Source organism: Parambassis ranga, chromosome 7, assembly GCF_900634625.1.
Source record: "Parambassis ranga chromosome 7, fParRan2.1, whole genome shotgun sequence".
Lineage (NCBI taxonomy): Eukaryota > Metazoa > Chordata > Actinopteri > Ambassidae > Parambassis > Parambassis ranga.
The window spans coordinates 16,676,046-16,699,699 of NC_041028.1; the positions used below are offsets into that span (position 1 = coordinate 16,676,046).

Below are 23,654 nucleotides of genomic sequence, written 5' to 3' on the forward strand. Positions count from 1 at the left end.
TGGATGAAACTTTACAGTCATGCTGAACATCTGACTCTGCACGCATTGATATGCTGATATGCTACAGTCACTGCGCCACCTACTGGCCGGAGGACCTGTCTTTTGTATATGTGTGTTTTGGTGTACTCTTCTGGCCTGCAGACCACAGCTTGTGCCGGTATCGGGGGAGCAAGGTAGTGGGACGATAGGGGAGGCAGTGGCTGCTGGTCCCACGAACCGCAAGGGCTGCGAGGGCCCATCATCGCTGCTTGCAGCTTTAATTTAAAATTTTCTTTGCTTTTCAGATTTTGAAATGTCAGTTGTGAAAAAAATAAAATTCTGATTTAGCTTTCTAAAGGAGAGACCATTTAGTGTAGTTCTAAGTTGTCTAAAGCTCAGCCAGTCTGATTCTAATCCTGACTTGCTTGCCCTGTGCCAAGCAGCATTACGGTCATGCATTACACCTGACAGCTCCTTAACAAACCACAGATTATGATGTCCTTTAACTCTAAATTTGTGGAAAGAGGCATGTTTATTCACTCTAACATGTCTGTTGTGACAGAAGTTTGACAAGAGTAGATAGCGAATCAGCATGGACAGATAAAGGAAAGGCAGAAAAACTGTTATTTAAACAATTCCAACTATTATAAAGAAGGGACACAAAAGACTAAAAGACGTGTGTGTAAAAAAAGATAAGATAAAATTCAGATCTCAATTTAATTAAAAAAATGTTAAGTTCATGACTGTGTCCTATTGTAATTGTAATGTCTTTTCTTCGTTTTTATCATTTCCCCTCCCAAATAAGTGCATTTTTGGCCCCTTTGCCTTGCACGATAATTCACAAACTCACTCCTCAGGTCTGGCGAAAAATTTGATATTTTGTGGTCGCTACAAAGGGGCGGGGCAAAATGGCGCTACAGCGCCCCCTTGAAATTTTTAAAAAACCCCCTCGCATTTGACTTAGTTTGGTGTAGGTGCACGAAAATCAGTCCACGTTTATCATACCGAGACGCACCAAAAAGTCTCATGACACCATGACCTCAAACTAACAGGAAGTCCGCCATCTTGGTTGGAAGTTGCTGATTTTGGCGATTTACACCTTTGGTATGGGTACAAACTCCTCCTAGAGATTTCACCTGATTGACTTCATATTAGATGCTTAGACTGTGCTAATCAAAAGTTATCAAAGGCAGCTGGCAATGACAGTGACAGTGACTCAGACAGTGATGAGAGGGAAGCTGGCATGTTTGAACTCGCACAGTTGTTTACTGTTTATTCTACATTGTTGTAATAAAGTTCAACTTAACTCACTGTTTTGCTTTTGTCACCTTTTTTTTGGGTAGAACATATGTTTTAGTGTAGCATGCGCCTTATAATACAGTGCATCTTATGTATGTGTCGAGTACAGAAATAGACCCCGTAATTGAAACTGCGTTTTATGGTCATGAAAATGCGGTGATCCTTTCCCTGTCTTTACACAGGATCACATACTTCCATATAAGTCCCACAGAGACACATGTGTGGTTTCCTGTATCAGGCTGCTTGTGACAGTTGCAACTGTCGAACCTTAGCCATTAAACATCGACTGCTTATAACTTTGCCGTGCATCATCCTAACATCCTGAAATTTTTTTCATGTCATAAAAATCCATCACCGGACACGTCTGCATGCTCATGAGTTACCTGCACAGTGCCACCTACTGGAAACAGGAAGTAACTGCTTATTGACAATTTTCATGTATGAATCAAATGTTTTGGGGCGTTTGATGTGCAGACAGGTCTCCACAGTTCTCATGGGGTCTGGCTACACCTAGTGGACACATAGGGTACTACTATTTTAATACAATTTTTCAATCATAAAAAGAACACAAAAGACTGAAAGATGTGTGTGTAAAGTATATACTGATAAAATTCAGATCTATTTAATTAAAAAATTTTAAAGTTCATGACCGTGTGCTTTGTCTTTGCTTTTCAGATCACCTTCTCCTGCACACAGTGATGCTTCTCTTAGTTCTTCTTCTAAAGAAACTCCACCATCCTTCAATGTACAGAGACCAAGGTAAAAAGAAAGAAAGAAAACCTATTTTAACTATTATACAAAAGGACACAGAAGATTGAAAACCATGAGCAAAAAACATAGAGCCAGGCAATGTGTGGCCAGGTGAGCGATACCAACACACACAAACCCGACAGCTCCCTTAATGTGAGTTCTATTTCCCGACTGTTCCCCTCAACTAGAGGACAGCATTAATTTGGTTGAGTTTGCCATCTAGTTATAATATAAATAAATGTCAGAATCCATGTTTTAATTCTCTTAAACTGTATAGAATAGGAGGGAGGGGAAATTATTTCAATGTAAGGTAAAAGGTAAAAAAGTACAAAGTTACCTAGGAAAAAGACCATAAAATAAAATAGAATGTACAAAAGAAAACAGTAGTGGCTATCTCTGTAAAATACAATAAACACTACTGAATATGCAGCCAAAAAATACATTTCACAAGACAATCCAAATCATATAATACAATTTTGTCACACATTGATGAAGATTCTCAGTCATCCAGGTCATCATACGTTGAGAAGATTGAAGCAAGGCGTCGGGACTTGTAGAGTTTTCTTGAAGACGTTTCGCTGCTCATCCAAGCAGCTTCATCAGTTCTAACTGTTTGGTGGGGAAACCTCAGTGGGGGGTTTGGGTAAAACTTAAAAACAATAGCACTAAATGTTTCCATAATTACCTGTGATGATCTGGCTGACTGACTGACGACTGAAGACAAAAATTCAAATTAATAACTGTGTGTTTTTTTTAATAACCATTGCATTACAACTCACCCTCAACTGCACCCAGTGATGTTTCGGCAAGAACTGACCACTCCAAAGATGATCCAATAAACTTCAGTAAACAGAGACCAAGGTGAAGAATGACGGTTGCGCTTAGTGCTACACACTAACCCTTATACCTTATGGCCTCTACATTGTGCGATTTTTATCAATTTTATAAGACCATTGCATGACACACTATGCAACGTGGATCTAATAAACTTTGCTACGACATCAAGTATGTGAGATAGTCATCCTAAATTTCTGACACCATTAGAATTTTATTTCAGCTTATCTTTGGTCCCAAGACGCTGACAACGGCCGTTGTGGAACCACACAGTGCAACGTAAGACCACCACCACAACCAAAGATATCTTCACAATTCTACTACGGTGGTGGTCAAAAATCGCAGTGTAAACCGGCCATTAGACAAAAATGGCTACATGAAACTGTCACGGCCCCTGAGGTCCTAAACGCCCTAGCCGAGCTGTGGACGTGACAGAAACATTAAGGTTTACACTATAAATTGTAGTTTCATTTATGCACATGAATTTTTCACAGAGTTTGAAAAGTAGTAAGTGAATCAGATCTCACACCAACAGTTATGTTAAAATGTGTCTGTCTGAATTATATTTCTTTTTTCAGCTCAGTGCAGAGAAAACAGACATCAACACATCTGCCTTATCAACCTGAGGATGACCCCCTCAACTTCACACAAGGTCTGAAAACTGTTTTCAAGCTACATGGTCAAGTTCTATCTCTGGTCTGCACAGTCACTGCTGTCATGAACATTAAGGAATTCAAAATAATGACACAGCACAGAGAAAAACTTCAAATTTCACTGCACAAAAACATATAAATGAGCTGGAAACTTTAAGGACTTGATCTCCATGTTCTTGGATTGTGATTTGCCCATTCAGCCTGCCCCCACCCCGGGGCTGAAGTAGCACTTTTGCAGCAGGTGTCCAAACTATGGCCCATGCCATGCCCTGCCAGCTAAACAGAATAAATCACACAAAATTAACAGCCAATTCTTCTTCTTTTTTTTTAACAGTGGTCCCTCATTAATCACGGGGGTTACCTTCCGAAAATAACCCGCAATAGGCGAAATCCGCAAAGTAGTCAGCTTTATTTCTTTAACAATTATTACAGATGTTTTAAGGCTGCAAAACCCCTCACTACACATCTTATACACTTTTATTTTTAAAGAATAAAACCAAAGATCAAACCTTGTTTTCAGGCCCAAATATTTGTTTGAGAATTAAAATATAAACTTTTTTCCTATAAATAATGATGGATTTTAGAATTACTTTAATTTTACGATCAACCTGAGGTTGGACACATAAGAAATTAATAATAGTGATTCAGGATTATTTCATAGTTCCTCTAACCGCGCCTCTTCGTCCTGACACTGCTTCACTGTAAAGTCTTTTTCCACTGAAGGCGCAGGTGTCTTTTTCTGAGTAAAGAACATATGGGTAGCTATTAGCACTCTTTTTTCTTCTGGTCGAGAAGATTTTTATAAACAGACATGACACCTTCTATTATGTTTGAGAACGGTAATGAACGCAAAATCAAGGGTCCCATTCTTGCGCAGCTCGCTGAAGTTCATTGGCCATTCTCACCATGGTTGGCAAGTGATCAAGTGTTAATTCATCCTCCTTGTCTATATCAACACTTGTTTGATGGAGGGACCATCTTGGATCACACTTTTAAGTCCAAAGTGTTTCTGAAATTTGTCAAACCAGCAATCACTGGCATTAAAAGGGCTTTGTTCTGCATGCCAATTACTCTTCGATGGCCTGGGCTCTGCATCATCTTGCTCCTCACTGTCATGGATGTCATCGCTGTCAGGAGAAGTAAAGGTTTTTAGCTTTTGTGCAGATAATATTGGTATCCAGCGTAATGTTGTTTTTCCTGCAGTCACTGATCCACAAAGCTAAAGCAGACTCCATCCTTAGGATGGTCTTGTTGTGGACGGTTATAACCCTTTTTGCATCCTTGTTGAAACCTTCCTCTTTCTTTATCTAACGAACTGAAGATTCATTTATTCCATAATGGCGCCCTACAGCCATGTAACTTCTACCTTCCTTTAACATGTCCAGAAGGCCAACCTTTTGTGGGATGGTTAGAATCTTCCTCTGCGTCTTGGGTGCGACCGCAGGTGCCTTTGGCGGTGCAGAACTTTTTATCGACAATGTGGGGTTTGGAAAATGTGCAAACATACAGTACATCACTTCAGAGTCACACTGCTAACAATCGAAGATGTCATGTTCCTGGGTTTTGATCCTTGTTTTGTTGTCACATTGTTTATTTTGTTGTTTAGTTGTAGGTTATCAGTTTATTTCTTCTGTGTGTTTTCCTCTTCCTTTTCCTCTCTCTCCCTCCTATCATCTTCTTTCTTCTCTTCTCCTCTTGTCTTTCTCTGCTCCTCCTCAGTCCTTCCCTCTCTCCTTCTGTTCCTCCTCCCTGATTACCTGCTCCTCCCTAATTGTGTTCACCTGTGTCGTCTCTCCTCTTTTTAAGCCCTGTGCTTTCCCTTTGTCTTTGTCAGTTCTTCCCCCATGTGAACCCTGTGTGAACCCCTTGTGATTACCTACCGTCCACCGTTTTGTCGTCCTCCTTCTTCCTCCATGTTTCCTAGTTCTCCCTTCTTCCTCAGGTTTGGTTTCATTTATTCCTTTGTGTTTATTTGTACTTTTTGCATTTTTGACTGGCACTGTGTTCAGTAGCCCTCCCTTAGTTCACCTGCTCCTCTGGACTGGTTTTTTGTGTTAGCTTTAAATAAAGCTCCCGTTATTGAACATTATTTTTGTCTGCGCCTGGGTCCTATTAAAACCCCACACCTCACATAACAGAAGATTTATGTAAATTTGACAAGCTGAATGCATTCTGTACTGTACAGGAGACACAGCATGAAGAAGATTGATTGACAATGGTCTACAATGGACAATGGTCTAATCAGGACACAGAACACAATGCTCTGTGAGGCTGTGGAAATTAAATTAAATAACAGCATGCACATCTTTTATTGTTTATTATAAAGTCATCTGGGACTGTTGGCCACAAGTATGGACACTTAAGCATTATCAAATCCTCCCCGAAAAAAGTTTGGACACCCCTGTGATAAGATAACAAGTATGTCAAAAGTCATATAGTCTGTTAATCCAAACACAGAATACAATCGTATGTACGAAATACGTCCATATTCGATGCATTGTTAGTGGAGACAATATGACTCGCATGGGGGATGTACTATCATTTTTTTAAACCCAAAATACTGAATCAACACTTAATCTTCTGGGTGAAAATCATGTTACTGTTATGTGGGGTGTAGGTTTTAACAGGACCCAGGCGCAGCCAAAAGTAAAGTTCAACAAAAGAAGCTTTATTTAAAGCTAAAACAACAAAACCAGTCCAGAGGAGCAGGTGAACTTAAGTAGGGCTACTGAAAACAGTACCAAAGTACCAAAAAACTAAAGAAAAGATCAAAAACACAAACCAAACCAGAGAAGAGGAGGACGACGAGATGGTGGACGGTAGGAAATCACAAGGGATTCACATGGGAAGAACTGACAAAGACGAAGGGGAAACACAGGGCTTAAATAGGGAAGAGACAGCACAGGTGAAAACTATTAGGGAGGGGCTGGCAATCAGGGAGGAGGAACAGAAGGAGAGAGTGAAGGACTAAAGAGCAGGGAACAGGAGGGAGGAGGAACAAAAGGAGAGAGGGAAGGACTGAGGAGGAGCAGAGAAAGAGGAAAAACACTGAAGGCTAAATAACAAAATAAACTATGACACAACATGACAATGAGCAAAACCCAGGCTCATGACAGTGACAGAGGTGTCACCTGTCAGGATAATGCACTGCATGTTAAAAACTGATGCAAAAAGCGTACACGTACAGTGTGATAATGTAATACAAAGGTCAGGATTAGACTGTCACCCAGGTTTGAGTCTCAGCTGACACCACTTTTGAAGAGCTGGCCTGGTAGTTGACACCAATCCACTCAAGTACTGAGCTGACCAATTTAGCTAGAAAATACCTCTCAGCACGATGCAGCACTGCAGAGAATGAACAGCTCTTTAGTTCAGGAGCTCACATTCTTGATGACACAAGAATTAGGCTTTTTGCTGAAAATACAGAGATGCTTCTGTTTATCAACAAGAGCCTGCAACTTACCTTTTCACCTTCAGATAACTAGTTATTTGAAGGTGAGTTGCAGGTAGTTCCTTTATGTTAAAACTAAAACTCTATTTTTTACTGACTGTGCTGCCTTTTTTCACAAATAAAAAGGTCTTTGTTCAAAATTATCTGGCATTGTGCTTATTGAAACTTTCTTAGTATTGAGATATACATATAAACATCAAAAGTACTTGTGATATTGGTATTCAAACTCAGTATCGGTGAGTACTCGTACTTGGTCTGAAAAAAGCGCTATCAATCATATCTACTTTTAGTGTATTGAATTTTGTAAATATACATATTTTTTATCAGCATTTGATAAGACAGTGACCATTGAAAAGAGTGTAATTGTTATGAGCATCATTTATTTTTTGAAAGAAGTTGTTGCACAAAGAACATGCATAGTAGCTTCTAAATAGCAGTTCAATTCTGCTTTTAATGTTTAAGGAAGGAAAACATTAACAGTTAAAAACTGCCAATAGCAGACAGAATGGCAAGGTAAGAAACCCATCTACTGTCAATTCAATTCAATTCAGTTTTATTTATATAGCGCATATTACAATCAGACATTGTCTCAAAGCGCTTCACAGGAACCCCCCTAAGAGCACTGTGGCAAGGAAAAACTCCCTTTAAGAGGAAGAAACCTTGAGCAGGACCCGTCAACTTAAGGGGGAACCAGTCCTGCTGCTAGTCAGAGAGGATGAGGGAGAGAGAGAGAGAGAGAGAGAGAGAGAGAGGATGAAGGAGAAAGAGAGAGAGGGAGAGAGGAGCAAACATGATACAAACATGATACAGTACAGAGCAAACATGACAGCAAGATGAAACAGTGATTATATTGCAATAGATATCTATATATATCGTCGGTCCATAAGTAGGAATAGTAATTTGATAGTAAAGATGAGCAGCAGGGGCTAGTGAAGTCGATGAGCACAGGAGAGACTGCAGGTCAGTATGCAGGTCTTGAGACCTGCAAAGAGAGAGAGCGAGAGCGAGGCACAGAACTACAAGGAAGACAGTTAACACAGATTATGAGACGATATTACCCAGTATGATCCAGACTAAGGAGAGTGGAGGAGAGGTCAGAGGGTGTTCAGAGGATCGTGTTTGTGCCCCCCGACAACGTAGAGCAAGAGAGACTTCACGGGCCGGACTGCAGGTCATCATCCAGGTCTTGAGACCAGTGTGAGCCAGACTAAGGAGAGAAAAGGAGAGGTTAGAGGGTGAGAGGGTAACTGCTCAGTGGATCATGTTTGTGCCCCCCGACAACGTAGAGCAAGAGAGACTTCACGGGCCGGACTGCAGGTCATCATCCAGGTCTTGAGACCAGTGTGAGCCAGACTAAGGAGAGAAAAGGAGAGGTTAGAGGGTGAGAGGGAAACTGCTCAGTGGATCATGTTTGTGCCCCCCGACAACGTAGGCCTAGAGCAGCATAGCTGTGCTACACACTAGGTCTAAGGCTAACTGTACACCTTACTAAACAGAAAAGTTTTAAGTCTAGTCTTAAAGGTGGAGGCAGTATCTGCCTCTCGGACCCAGATTGGTAACTGGTTCCATAATAGCGGTCCCTGATAGCTGAAAGCTCGTCCTCCCATTCTACTTCTATGAATCCTAGGAACTACAAGTAAACCTGCACTCAGAGATCTGAGTGTCCTATTAGGAACATATGGTACAATCAGGTCCTGCAGATACAATGGAGCAAGTCCATGAAGAGCCTTGTAGGTTAGAAGAAGGATCTTGAAGTGTATTCTTGAGTCCACTGGGAGCCAGTGAAGAGACGCTAGGACAGGAGAGATATGATCCCTTTGGCTGCTTCCTGTCAGAACTCTAGCTGCTGCGTTCTGGATCAGCTGCAGACTGTTGATGGAGTAATGTGGACATCCTGACAATAAAGAGTTGCAGTAGTCCAGTCTTGAAGTGTCACATTTTGTAACTCCACTGTACCATCTGTATTTGCACTATAGTGACAACTGCAGTGTGCCTTGTACACAATATTAAACAATAACAACTTGATAAAGTGAATAAAATTGATTTCCCATATAAAAAATAATCATAGAAAAAAATTTCAATCCATTAGTATTAAATCTATGGAAAATTTTCAAAGTAATATTTTTATGTGGACAATGAGCATTATTGTCATATTTGTTCAGGCAGGCCACAAATTCAAGCGTTACCCAAACTCCAGTACAGAAGATCCTTTAAATGCATGTCACTATCAGATAATTGTCTCCTTTGTTTCTCACTGGTCAAATCTCTATATATAATCTCTATAAACTTCTTCAGTCTGTATTTAGTGCTTCTGTGAGCTGCACTGCTGTCCTTCTAGTGCTGCATCACTTTAAAAATGGAAACGTCAACCTGTAGCCAATTTAAAATAGCATAACAAATCAGCAACTTCAAGCAAAGGAGAACTTGTATTGATGATACTTAGAAGAAGCACAGGCTCTACGTTTTTAATGTGTAAAAGTAGTAAAACAGCTCAATTATGATCAATATGACAGCTATAATGCTGTTTGATTGTTCCTAATGTTCTCTTCATTATTTTGTTTTTTCTCAATTTAGAGGATCCTGCTAAACAGAGACTCAAAGAGAAGACAAAGAAACAAATCGGTGAGATTTATGAGAATGAACAGAGTCAAGCAAACTTTGACTCAGGGCTCTATGAGGTCACAGAGAAGAAGAAGAAGAAACATGAAGATAAACTAATGAACACCAACGATGTATTTATGAATGCAAGAACAGTGCTAACCAAGGGAGTGGCTGGTATTGGTAAAACATTTCATACAAGGATGTTCATGGTTGACTGGGCAAAAGGAAACTCCAACCAAAACATAGACTTCATCATCCCACTACAGTTCAGTGATCTGAATAGAAGAAGAGAAGAAGTTCAAAGTATGGAAGATCTGCTCAGTTCTCTGTTGAAAGATGACAAAGAAAGTAGAATTTCCTACTCCAAGTGTACATTAGCTTTTGTCCTTGATGGTCTGGAGAACTGTCAGCTTCAACTTGACTTTGAAAATAACAAAAAACTCACTGATATCAACGAACCAGCCTCCATGGATGAGCTGCTAACAAACCTCATCAAGGGAAACTTACTGCCCACTGCTCATGTCTGGATCATCTCTCAGCCTTCTGGAGTTAACAAGATTCCTCCTGAACACATTAACAAAGTGACAGAATGTCGAGGTAAGAAAGGAAATAGGAAACACATATTTCACCAACTAATATTACTACCAACTATCTATCTATCTATCTACTATATAACTATCTAGACCATTGTTTTTGTCATGTTATAATAATTTACAAACACTTTCATGTCACAGAGCGACACTGAACACAGGAGCGCTGCTTTGCTGGAGGAAGTTGAGCTGCGATTGACAGACTTATTGATTACTTTATTGATCCGCGAGGGGAAATTCAGGATGCAAACTTTTTTCTGTTGTCTATGTTCATGAAATGCTGCCACACTGCAGATGTCTCTGACATGACAGAGGAGGACCGACTTAAATGACACGGTCAAAACTAAATAAATACTCAGCAAACCACTGGGCTGGGTACTCGTCAACAGTGTTGGGAAGAATACTTTTAAAAAGAATTCAGTTACTGAATACAGATTACATGCCCTAAAACGTAATTTGTAATGTACTCAGTTACATTACTCAGTCAGAGTAACGTATTCTGAATACTTGGATTACTTACACATTGAATTGCATTCCTACAGAGAACGCTATAAATATAAAACCTTTTTGTTTTGTTTGTTTTGTTTACATTCAATAAAACCTGTCCAGACAGTTACAGCTGACTGCTTTCACATCAATGTTATTCTATTTAAAGAAACAAACACGTAATGATGACAGAATAATTTATTTTTAAACAATGCAACCAAAGGTCATTTTACACACAGAAACACATCAAACAGACCCATATATAAAACTAGCTGACTGCAGCCACACGTTCATACTTAAATGTTAAACATCAGATTTAGACGGGGTTAGCTAGCAGCTAGCAGCTAACTAGTTCACTCCTTCAAGTGACACTAACAGTGTATCGGCATCATGACTAAGGTGCATTAAGCTCGCATTTTATTCTCAGACTCTGACCCCCACCAGTCCGTCTTCTCTGTCCTCTCTGTCGCCCGCAGCTGCAGCTTTCTGTCCAGTTTGCCGACATGAACCAAAAAACTTTAGCTTTGCTCAAAGATGTTGTATTGACAGTAAGAGCTCTCACTCCAATGAATATTCACCATCATACACACGTATATGACCAAACAATGAGACAAGCGGTAAGGAGTCAGATATCTGCTGTTAACAAGATCTTTGTTGTAAGAACAAAAGATTGTTTACGTGACTCATCCAGCAGAGTGAATAAATACGTGAAAGTACGTCGTGTAATCCACTGATTTGAACAATGTAACTGTATTCTAATTACCATCTCTTTAGAGTGTAACTGTAACGGAATACAGTTAGGCCTACTCAAATTTTGTATTCTAAATACGTAAAGTCGGTACATGTAATCCATTACTCCCCAACACTGCTCGTCAATTTATCTGTCTCTAGTGGGTCAGGCTAAACCAAAGTAGGTGTGAAACATTAGCCCTTGGTACATTCCTCCCGATAAAACTACACGCTACACAAAGTCGATCAATCAGGATTTGGGTCGAGCCAGAACGCATCGACCATTTGACTGGGAGATTACAGCCCTAAAACCTACAAGGAAGTGACATCCATGCAATAATTCTTTGTCTGTAAACATTTGTGTAAAATCAGTATGACACCAAAGAAGAAAAGGATCTGCTCATCCAGCAGGATTCTTACATAAATCTGGCCTCACTTTTAGTTGGACATTATGTGTAATTCAAAAACTGATATGAAAATGTTTTCTTACAGAGAATAAGCCTGATGTTGTCAGTCAGCTGAAACTCAAATCTCAACTCAAGCAGCAATTCACCTATGTGTCTGAAGGGATTGATCGGCAGAAAACTTCTGCTCTTCTGAATCAGATCTACACAGATCTCTACATCATAGAGGGAGGCACAGGAGGAGTCAATGATCAGCATGAGTCCGGACAGGTTCAACATGCAAAGTTCAAACTAGTGAGAGAAGAACAACCCATTAAATATCATAACATCTTCGAACCTGCATCTTCTGGAAAAATCAAAACTGTGCTGACAGTTGGAGTGGCAGGAATAGGAAAAACATTTGCATCAATGAAGTACATGCTGGACTGGACTGATGGTACTGCAGCTACAGACATTTATTTTACTTTTTCACTTCCTTTCCGGGAGCTGAATTTGAGAAAAGAAGAAGAACACAGTTTGGAGGAACTCATTCATCAGTTCTTCCCAGCAATGAAGACCTCAGAAATAACCAACTATGACCAGTACAAGACTCTGATTGTTCTGGATGGCCTTCATGAATGTCGCTTTGATCTCAACTTCAATCAAAGTGTTCACTGGACTGATGTGAGGAAGCCAACATCAGTGAACGTTCTGCTGACAAACCTCATCCGGGGAAATCTGCTTCCTGAAGCTCAAATCTGGATCACATCTCGACCTGCAGCATCCAGCTGTATTCCTGCTGATAAAGTTGACCGGGTTACAGAGGTGCGAGGATTTAATGATGAGCAGAAGGAGGAGTACTTCAGAAAGAAATTCAGCAATAACGAGTTAGCTGAAAAGATCCTTTCACATGTAAAGAAATCAAGAAGTCTTTATATCATGTGTCACATCCCAGTGTTCTGTTGGATCACTTCAAATGTTCTGGAGGACTTTGTGAACCGAAACCAAGAAGAAGGAATGCCTAAGACTCTGACTGACCTGTTCATCCACTTTCTGTTGCTACAGTGCAGACAAGCTAATGTGAAGTATGGTGAAGGTGAGACAGATTCATGCTGGAATGACAGAAACAAGAACACAGTCCTGTCTTTGGCAAAACTGGCCTATGAGGAGATAGAAAAAGGAAACTTTCTCTTCACTGAAGACAGACTGACAGAGTGTGGCACTGACATCACAAATGCTGCAGTCTTCTCTGGGTTACTCACTGAGATCAAACGAGACGGCTGTGGACCGTACCACCAAATGTTTTGCTTTGTTCATCTGAGCATTCATGAGTTCATGGCAGCATTCTATGTCTTTCACACATTCAACACCAAAGAAGAAAACCTGCTGACAGAACCTGCGTCAGTGGTTTCACACATATCTCCATCAGATTTCTACATTAAAGCAGTGGACAAGGCCTTAGATAGTAAGAACGGAGACTGGGACATGTTTCTGCTCTTCCTGCTTGGTCTCTCTGTGGATACTAATCAGTATCTACTCCAAGAACTGCTGAAAAAGACTGAAAATAATGAGAAGACCCACAAGGAAACAGTGGAGTACATCAAGAAGAAGATCAGTGAAGACAAAAGTGATCCAGATAGAAATCTTAATCTCTTCTACTGTTTGAATGAGCTGAATGACCACTCTCTTGTTAAAGTCCAAAAGTACCTTCAGTCAGGAACACGGGAGTTTGAACAGTTCTCTCCCTCACTTGGGTCAGCTTTGACTTTTGTGCTGTTGACCTCAGATGAGAATCTTGGTGTGTTTGATCTTAAGAAGTATCTGAAATCAGAGAAGGTTCTTAAGGAAATGTTGCCAGTCATCAGAGTGTCCCAAACCACTTTGTAAGTACCTTCATGAATTGTTTCTCTTTAAAGCATGATATCAACAACTAGTACTGTACTTCTGAATGGTGGCTCCTTTAACTACTGTCATAGAGATCTCTCACTTCACCCTGCATATCTCCATGTGTATTACCCTGGCTGTGTCCTCACCTATGCGTGTACTGTCACATGACCCAAGATTTTGGGGATGTGAAAGCACGTCAGAGTTGTTCTGTCTGCTCCTACATTTCAAGACAGAATTGTCACAAGTTTAACAACATTAACATGACCCATCACTGCAATCCTGACTTTTCCACACATCTGTCTGGCAGCCTTTCTGATAACAGATATGTTCACAGGCTGACTTGGTGTGAGCTCTCTGGAGAATCATGCAGCGCTCTGACATCCTCAGTCCTTAGCTCTCCATCCTCCAACCTCACAGAGCTGGACCTGAGTCATAATGACCTGCTGGATTCTGGTGTGCAGCAACTTGCTGAAGGGCTTCAGAGTCCCCTCTGTAAACTGGAGATTCTCAGGTAAGTCTCTTATTACATAAATCAACAGTTCATTGCGTCCCATGTCTGTGGCAGTCTTTATGTCGCTCATGTGTGTCTGACTGCTGTGTAAGTCAGGCACCTAGCAAGCTATAGTTTGCTGGTATGTGCTGTAAAAATCTAATGCAACACAAACTCATCTTTCCTTAACACTTACTAAAATACATAATGATTATTTGTAACAAAACAAGAGTCATTTCTGACTGTGTGGTCTGCAGGTTGGCAGGCTGTCAGGTGACAGAGAAAGGCTGCTGTTTCCTGGCCACAGCTCTCAGATCCAACAAGAAGTCCCAGCTGAAAGAGCTGGATCTGAGTTATAATCACCCAGGAGACAAAGGAAAGAAGATGCTCTCTGATATAGCTGATGATCCAGATATGAAGCTGGAGACAGTATGGTATGTTTCAGAACAAGTCACAGTAAACCTCTTTCTATGCTAAAGGAGAAAGTATCACAAATTGCTGGCTCCACGTCTATGGACTCAATTTCAAATCGAGATGGTGAAATTTTGAAATTGCCGATTACTAGCTCCCATGCGAAATATGGAGCTTATGTGGTTGTGTGCATAAAGCAACATTTGAAGTCATGTGTCACAGAAGTGGAAATGACTGCTGCTAGACAATTGGTCATTACAAACATTTAAGTATTTGCTATTAAGGCAGTTTACAGTATTGCAGATATGAAGTTGAAAGTGTACCAACTTCTTCTACTTACTCATGCAGTAACAAAAACTGTTTCAAATACTGTGATTGCACTATAATGAAGAATGGACATTTCTTTTTATTTGTACAGTTTTGACTATGATGGAGAGCATGACCACTCTCTTGTTGAAGAAATCAAAATGCAGCTCCAGTCAGGAACACAGGAGTTTGAACAGTTCTCTCCCTCACACTGGTCAGCTCTGACATTTGTGATGTTGACATCAGATGAGAACCTCCATGTGTTTGATCTTAAGAAGTATCTGAAATCAGAGAAGCTGCTTCTGGCAATGTTACCAGTCGTCAAAGCCTCCAAAACCACTTTGTAAGTACCTTCATGAATCATTTCTCTTCAAAACATGATTTCAGTATCAACCAACTGCACATTAAGCATTTTTTTTTACTTAAACTGAACAGTAGTTACATATAATCTATAACAAGTCAATCCAGGTGTCGGTCACACCCGTTTGGCCAGTGTTTCACCGTGTTGTGGTCTGGACCAATTCCTTTCAGGATTCAAGACATTTCCTCTAGAGCGGAGGTCTCAAATTTGTGGCCCCCCACTTGACATCAAAGTTTAGTGTCAGTGTGGCCTGCACACACACTCACACACACTTATTTGCTGAGGCTGGTCCTGTGCATTTTATTTTTATCATTAATTGCCTCTTCAGTATTTCTCTGATATTTAGTTTTAATTTTTTTTTGAGGAGTGGCAGTCTCCGTTCCGCTCGGCGTGTCGTTTTTTGTCTCTGCATGCTCGCACATTTCTCCGCTGCGGAGGAGTTTGCCCCCCCCCTCCCCCCCCCCGACACACACACACACACACACAGGCGTGCGCACACACATGTGAGCGTACTGCACCAGCGGACAGAGAGCGCGCATTGAAAACTGTGTCAAGCGACGTGCTGTCTGTTGGACAGTTCTCCGCAGCCTAGCCATGCTGGTATGTTGATGGTGTTTGTTTTCAGGTGCTGTGTGATCTCTGTGCGCATGTAGCAGTGCTCCATCAGAATATAGTCCCAGAATGGATCAAAGTAGGAGATTGCCACGTGTTAATCAGCATTTCCATTTGTGCTCGCAGGTCACATGAAGTACTTGGAATTTCTTTCTTTCTTTTTAATCAGGATGCTGATGAATAGAACATGTGTTCTCAGTAGCTGCCCTCACTTTAAACAAGCGCCAGTGAACAACTTATTTTCATGTTAAAGCAGCTTGACATATTTTATTTAATTTCTATTCACAATTGATTTTGTTATACTAGCTTACATAAATGTCATTGTCTGTACTGCATCTCCAAAGGTACAGCAAATCACCCATTAAGGAATATGACATGCAGTTTATTTAGTAAACAATGTTTAGATTTTAGTCAGTGAAACTGAGGGAAATTCAGGCCCAGGAAAATCGCCGCTTATCAATTAATCGTTAATCAAATCTGCAAACTCAACTCAACTCAACTTTATTTATAGAGCACTAAAATCAACCCAGTTGGCCAAAGTGCTGTCCACCAATACAAAAGCATATAAAACACGTAAAGATAAAAAACAATAAAAACATAGTAAAAACATAAAACAGTAAAAGTCAACATCTCAGACTGAGTTAAAAGCCAAAGAGAAAAGGTGTGTTTTCAAAGAGGATTTAAAAGCTGCAAGAGAGTCAGCCTACCTAATGTGCAGGGACAGATTGTTCCAGAGTTTGGGGGCAGTGACTGCGAAAGCACGATCACCTCTGGATTTCCTCTTTGTTTTAGGGATTATTAAAAGAGACTGATCTGCCGACCTGAGAGAGCGTGAGGGAGTGTATGGCTGAAGCAGGTCGGACAGATACTGTGGGGCGAGGCCATAAAGACATTTAAAAACAAATAAAAGAATTTTAAAATCAATCCTAAAATGCACTGGGAGCCAATGAATGGAAGCTAAAACCTAAAAAAAGAAAAATTGTTATGTTCCCCGGTTAGTCCAGGAAATGAGGGGAAGCAACAATGTTACCCAGGCCTGAGGAAGAGACAGCAGTCGAAAACAGTGACTATGAATTAAATTTATTTACTTAAATGAATAACAAAAATAGTAAATCAAACACAAAAGCAAAACTAAAAAGATCAGTGCTAATTATCATGCTCTCGTCCCTCTGGACGGAGCAAAGACGCATGGTGTGAGCGTCCACAAGTTGGCCCACACTGGCCCCGGCCATGTGCACACCTCCAGCTGATGTACTTCTGCTGATGAGGACCAAGTGGACTCAGGTGTGGATGATCCACTTGGTTCACTGGAAGCATTAGGAACCTGCACAGAAAGCAGAGACACAGACATACACACAACAAACGAGTACCGGCATGTAACATAAAAGCAAACCCCCGGTTTGCCAACTAGAGGGTTAACACACACGAAGTGATCCCATTACTACACGAAACAGAAAAGTCCTGCCCACAGAACCAGTTCTGCCTTTTAATTAATGGAATCACAGACCACATGGCCACACACGCTACCGCCACAACCACTACTATGGCCGGCAGCACCTCTGCCCATAGCAGAGAAACTCACGAAAGTTTAAGCACACACGAACTCACACCCCTGCTCACAGCAGAGAACACAACGAAGCGTACGCAAACACACATGAAAACCGAGTGCGCACACACACCTCTGCCTCCAGCAGAGAAACACACGAACGTAAGTGCACACTCGCACACCTCTGCCTACAGCAGAAAAAACACAAAGGACAAAGTGTACATTAACACACCTCTGCTCGCAGCAGAGAACACACGAACGAAGCGCATGCTAACACACAAGCTAAACCATACAGAGTTCCTAAACAGACTGTCCCAGTTCCTGCCCAAACAAACTCACCTGTCTTCTGGAGTGTGCCAGGCTCAAGGCGTCTTTAAAGGCTGAACTCCAGTGGCCGAGGCCCTGGAAAGCCTAGAAATGTTTGATCCTACGTATCGGCCACAACATTTTCTGATCCCTTTATGTGGTGAACCACAATATTAAAATCTTGTAACAGCAGGGACCAACCAGCGCATGAGCCGTTGATTGTTGTTATGCATTTGCGAAAGAAACACCAGTGGGTTGTGGTCTGAAAACACAGAAACTGGTTTGGAAGTAGAGCCAACATAAACTTCAAAATGCTGCAGTGCCCACAGCAGCGCCAATGCTTCCTTTTCTATTGTGCTATAATGTAGCTGGCACTTGTCAAATTTCTTTGAAAAGAAACACACAGGATGATCGATTCCTTTTTCATCCTCCTGCAAAAGTACAGCGCCTGCTCCGTGAGTGCTGGCGTCAACCTCCAGTTTAAAAGGACACTCGAAACTGGGAGCAGCCAGCACAGGTGCACTGCACAGGAGAGCCTTAGCAGAGACAAAGGCCTGCTGACACACATCACTCCACACAAACGGAGAAGAAGGACTTGTCAGGCTAGTGAGAGGAGCCACGACATTTGCAAAGTTTTTACAAAATCCCCGGTAATAACCACACATGCCCAGAAAGCGGCGGAGCTGTCGTCTTGTTTCTGGCACCAGGAAATCTACAATGGCCTGCACTTTGGCCAACAGAGGGCGCACTTTCCCTTGTCCCACCTGTTTCCCCAGATAGGTGACCTCAGCTTTTCCAAATTCACACTTAGCCAAATTCAGCGTTAGTGATGCCTTCTCTAAGCGCTGAAATACCTCTCTCAAGGTGCTCATATGTTCTGATCATGTGAAAGAATAGATAACAATATCGTCGAGATAGGCCTCACAATTTCCAACTCCAGCAAGGAGCGTGTTCATGAGCCGCTGGAAAGTAGCTGGAGCGTTTCTTAAACCAAACGGCATGACTGTGTACTGGAGGAAATGGTCAGGAGTAATGAAGGCAGAGATCTCAGAGGCACAGGGAGAGAGTGGCACCTGCCAGTAACCCTTTAATAGATCCAGTTTTGTCACATATTTAGCTGAACCCACTCTATCGACAGTCGTCCACACGGGGCAGAGGAAACGAGTCAGGCTTTGTAACAGCATTCACCTTACGGTAATCGGTGCAGAACCGATGAGTTTGGTCAGGCTTTGGGACAAGGAGTGAAGGCGAGCTCCACTGACTGCTGCTTGGGACAGCAAATCCATTTTCTATCCAACCTCTTTTTTCATAGCGGCGCGTTTCACTGGATTCACGCGCTACGTGAGCTGCTTCATGGACTGGTTATCTCCAACATCCACATCATGCTGAATGATTTTAGTCTGTGTTGGTGTGTCACCGAATATGGACATGTGTCCACGAATGAGGTAACAAATGTCATCCCTGGCAGATTGGGATAGATCAGACAAATGTTCTTCCAACTTTTCCAGAATTTGTGAGTTTTCCAAGCGCGGACTAGGAACTGCAGCAGTCTGCTTATGCAGCTCATCACCATCAGACTCGCTGGAGTGCGGCACCACAGTGGAGACGCACGTGACGGTAGCAGCTGTTGGCGTGCCGGCACCCCGAGGAATATACCTCTTCAACATGTTTATGTGACACACACAAGACTTCTTTTTCCTGTCGGGAGTCTTCACAACATAATCAGTTTCACTGATTTTTCTCTCAATTTCATACGGACCAGAGAATTTGGCCTCAAGGCCGGAACCCACAACAGAACGAGAGTGTCTCCTGGCTGAAAAATGCGATTGTGCATCTTTTTATCATAATGCTTCTTCATTTTGGACTGAGCGACAGCGAGTGATTCTTTGGCTTTTTTTCGCATGCAGTGTGTAACCGTTCTCTGAAGGAACTAACATAAACCAGCACACTGTCCGCAGGGTTCGGCTGGTTAGCAAGCCATCTCATCTCTCTCAGAGCATGGACTTAAGTGTTTGGTGAAACCTCTCCAGTGGGTGATACGCACTGGACACATTATGTTTAACAGCCAACTCTGACATCACCTGGGCAAACACTTTTGACATGAAGTTTGTTTCTTGGTCTGTTTGAATGCGCCTTGGCAACCCGAAGGTAGAGAAGAATTTTATCAGTGTCTTTATCACTGACTTCGCCCGTAGCGAGCGTAAAGGGACAGCCTCTGGCAAGCGTGTGGCAGCGCACATCATTGTCAGGATATACTGATGACCGGATTTTGTCTTTGGCAATGGACCCACACAATCAACAATCACATGTTCGAATGGCTCACCGATTACAGGAATGGGATGTAATGGGGCCCGAGGAATCACCTGATTAGGTTTTCCTGCCATCTGACAGACGTGACAGGAACAGCAAAATTTTACCACATCAGACTTTAACCCTGGCCAAAAAAAGAGTATTCGCTGGTATGTTTTTTTACACCCAAATGACCAGAAAGGACATGATCGTGGTCTAAATGTAACACCTGCATACGGAAGTCTTTTGGCACCACAATCTGAGTGACAGAACAACTTTCATCACTGGACACAGGGATCCATCTTCGTACAAGGACGCCGTCATCAAATGAGTAATTGACTGACTGTGTCACATCTTTCCTCTCTTTAGCAGCAGACAAACAGGCAGACAATGTGTTATCAGACTGTTGAGCATTGATAAGTACTTTTTTATCTATATCTAAGTCATTTGCATTTGGCAACATGCCCACATCCACAGACACAACAGACTCATTTTTGACTGAGTCTGAAATGTCTACGACGTCAAGCTTCCGAGCTTGAGTGCGTGTCACGATGCACTGTGGAAAAATAGAGCGCAGATCTGGCACAGACGGAGTATTTATATTATTCTCCGCGATTGGGTCATCGACAACGGGAGGAAATACCTTTTTCCCTGCAAGATCATTTCCAAGAATGATATCAATGCCTGCTACAGGTAACTGATCTCGCAAAGCAATGCGCACAGTGCCAGAAATCAAAGGGGAGGAGAGCGCAACTTGGTGCAGCGGCATGCGCACCACACTTAATTTAATTCCCCACGCCAACAAATCAGAACCGCAGTAACTTTTCTCTGAAAACGGCAAGACGCCGTGTCGGATCAGTGAATGCTTAGCACCAGTGTCTCTCAAAATAGTGATTGGAACATGGTCCTCCTCGCTGCCACTTAAAGAAACAAATCCTTTTGAAATGAAAGGTTTAAAATCATCATCAATCTCTGATGTTTCATACAGATCTGGTGCAATCTGGGTCTCACTTTGGATCAAACTCACAGGGGAAGGATTTTTGCTCTTATTTTGTTCTTTATTCTTTAGTACAGGGCAGGCTGCAATAAAGTGACCAGTCTCATGACAATAAAAACATTCGTATGTCTCGTCACAGCCAGGCTGCGCCGAAAGGAAAGACTGGACTGGGGGTTCGCAACGCACAGGTGGCACAAAGAAACTCTTATGAGTAAGCTCAAACTCATCAGCCAGAACAGCAGCTGCAGCAATCGTGTCGACCTTTTGTTCGTTTAAATACAACTATTCGATCAGGAAGACACTTTTTGAACTCCTCTAGCAGCACCAACTCTCGCAGCTGTTCAAAACTTTTAGTGCCGGTAGCGTGACACCACTTGTCAAAAAGCACTCCTTTTTCACGCGCAAACTCAACATAATACAGGTTGACAGTTTTGCTCTGAATATGGAGTTTAGAGTATTTTGTGAAAAATCCTACAGTCCAGCAGTTGGACGAGTGTAGGAAGGTGGATTTATTAATGATTGCTGCGCGTTTTCAGGTCAGAGTGCCTCACAACATTAAAAAGGAGGAACTGAAACAGCTTTTGCAGGAAAAGCTAGTGGAGGAAGATCTGTGTGTGTCTTTGCCCTCTGTAGAGGAGGCGGCGAAAGCTGACGTGAGCTCCCGTGACACGGTGCGGCCCAGCCCAACCGCTCCCTCTGGTCCTTCTGTTACGCCTGCTATGACGGCAGAGAAGATGCAGCTAACTCACAGAATAAAAGAAATTGATATTAGAAATCGCGAGTTAGAGGTGGAGGCCATGCACCTGAAGGTGAGGGCCTTAGAGCTAGAGCGTCTCCCCTCTGCGACTCCACACCCATCTGCCTCACGACAGGTTCCTCATTCTCCTCATGACACATTTGATGTGAGCAAGCACATTGCTTTAGTGCCACCATAGGCGTCGCTACCATTATATCAGAGGGGGACGTGTCCCCCCCACATTTTAAAACGGCCCATTTGGACCCCCCCCCCCCCCCACACACACACACACACACACACATTTAGTGAGTAGGAAACTCCACCTAACGCTGTTTCGCTTGCTCGTGAAAAACTCCGTTCCACTTGGTTCATAAGAGAATAACCTCACCACTGAAATCCACTCCATGTTTTCTCCATGGTTACCACAGCGCTGCAATACCGTTACTATAGTAATGAAGTTGATAAAGCCAGTGGTTTCTTCGAGTGAGCGTAAAAACACCGTAAAGAGAACCGTCAGTCCTGGTCGAAGCTGGAGGAGGTGACGTCAGTGTCATCCCACAAAGTCCAGCTCATGCTGAAGCCTTACTGCTTTGTCACATGGACCCAGGTGACGTTAGGTTGATGTTAAATCAACTTAGAAAAGTTGGGAGGAAGCTGCTGTTTACTTTCAGTTACAGTAGACGGTCTTATTTGTCTAACAACATGTTGTTTGCCTTTTCTGCTCCCTCCCCACACACAGTGGACATGAGGAGATTCCCAACAAAGACACAGAGAGTTAGAGTTGTTTTCAGCATTAACCCATATTGTAATAAGGCCAGGTTAGCTCCTGTTAGCCTGCTAGCTTCAGCCTCGCCTAGCCAGTGCACATAGCCACCTGCTCCTATTCTTATCAGCAAGAATAAAACACATGTGATGGACCGTCAGGACACAGTGGAGCATTATATGAACAGGGAAACACTGATGTAGCAGATGAGGCAGTGCATCATTATAAACACATCCACAAGGCTTGTTGTGAATTGAGCAGTTTTATAAGCAAATAAAAATAAAGACATGCATCTTTTTGTAAGTTAGTATTTTTAGTGTTTCAGTATTATCTGCATTAAGCAGTTTGGTTCATTTTTCTATGGGATTTGCCAGTTTTTTGTCTCTGTAAATGAGAGGCCTCAGATATGGAGGCTGTTAGTGTAGTAGCACCAGTATGTTTGACAAAACTGTTGTTTCACTTGGAATTAGTTTCTGCTTGTCACCGAGTTTTTGTTGAATCTGTCTCTGAAATAGTCATTAAGTGTTTACTTCTGTAGGTAAAATAGTTTAACAACCTGTTAAAATCCACAGGAAATCACAACTACTTCATATTATTATATTATATTTCATAATATACTGATGTACTTTTTTTCACCAACCACCCACAGAAGGTGTCCCCCCCACATTTTTAATGCTTCCTATGCCACTGAGTGCCACCATTCAGAGAGTCTGAAGTGGATTGCTATTTTAGTGAAAGAATCGCAACCACTCTGAATTGGCCTAAAGAAATGTGGTCCCTACTGTTTCAATGCAAACTTGTAGGTAAAGCACATGAGGTGTGTACCGCCCTCACGCTTGCATAAAGTCTAGATTATGATATTTTTGATTAATGAATTAATAATTTGCATCCCTATTCTGACCTGTTATTAATAAAGATTGAGACGATTGGACCAGTTGTACTTTTTTGGAATATTTGAAACCCTTTTTTCTAATGTGGCCCTAATGCGGCCCAGCCTCACCCAGACTCTACCCCCAGCGGCCCCCCGGGTAAGTTGAGTTTGAGACCCCTGCTCTAGAGTGTACTTCTAAATGTTGGCTCCTTTAATGCTGTGCTAAACATCGCACACCTCAGCCTGCATGTCTCCATGTCTATTACCATAACAAAGGACACACTGGTTGCTCACCTATGCATTTACTACCTGCATTTACTACCT

The 23,654-nt window shown here is 42.0% G+C and overlaps 2 protein-coding genes and 1 long non-coding RNA gene across 3 annotated transcripts in view; all 3 read left to right on the top strand.

Moving 5' to 3' along the window:
• The window catches only part of LOC114438033 (uncharacterized), a 143,411-nt gene that overhangs the window by 47,393 nt on the left and 72,364 nt on the right, over positions 1 to 23,654 (top strand).
• Positions 2,663 to 9,589, top strand: LOC114438036 (uncharacterized). Its single transcript, XR_003670958.1, has 3 exons — positions 2,663 to 2,889; positions 3,441 to 3,514; positions 9,541 to 9,589. It is a non-coding gene; the product is annotated as an uncharacterized LOC114438036 (long non-coding RNA).
• Positions 9,595 to 23,654, top strand: part of LOC114438034 (protein NLRC3-like) — a 58,388-nt gene continuing 44,328 nt past the window's right edge. Inside the window, exons 1-5 of the mRNA XM_028409060.1 lie at positions 9,595 to 10,164; positions 11,865 to 13,638; positions 13,977 to 14,153; positions 14,390 to 14,566; positions 14,962 to 15,192. Of these exons, the coding sequence (XP_028264861.1) occupies positions 9,684 to 10,164; positions 11,865 to 13,638; positions 13,977 to 14,153; positions 14,390 to 14,566; positions 14,962 to 15,192 (2,840 nt within the window). The 5' untranslated portion in view covers positions 9,595 to 9,683. The remainder of the gene's footprint in view (positions 10,165 to 11,864; positions 13,639 to 13,976; positions 14,154 to 14,389; positions 14,567 to 14,961; positions 15,193 to 23,654) is intronic.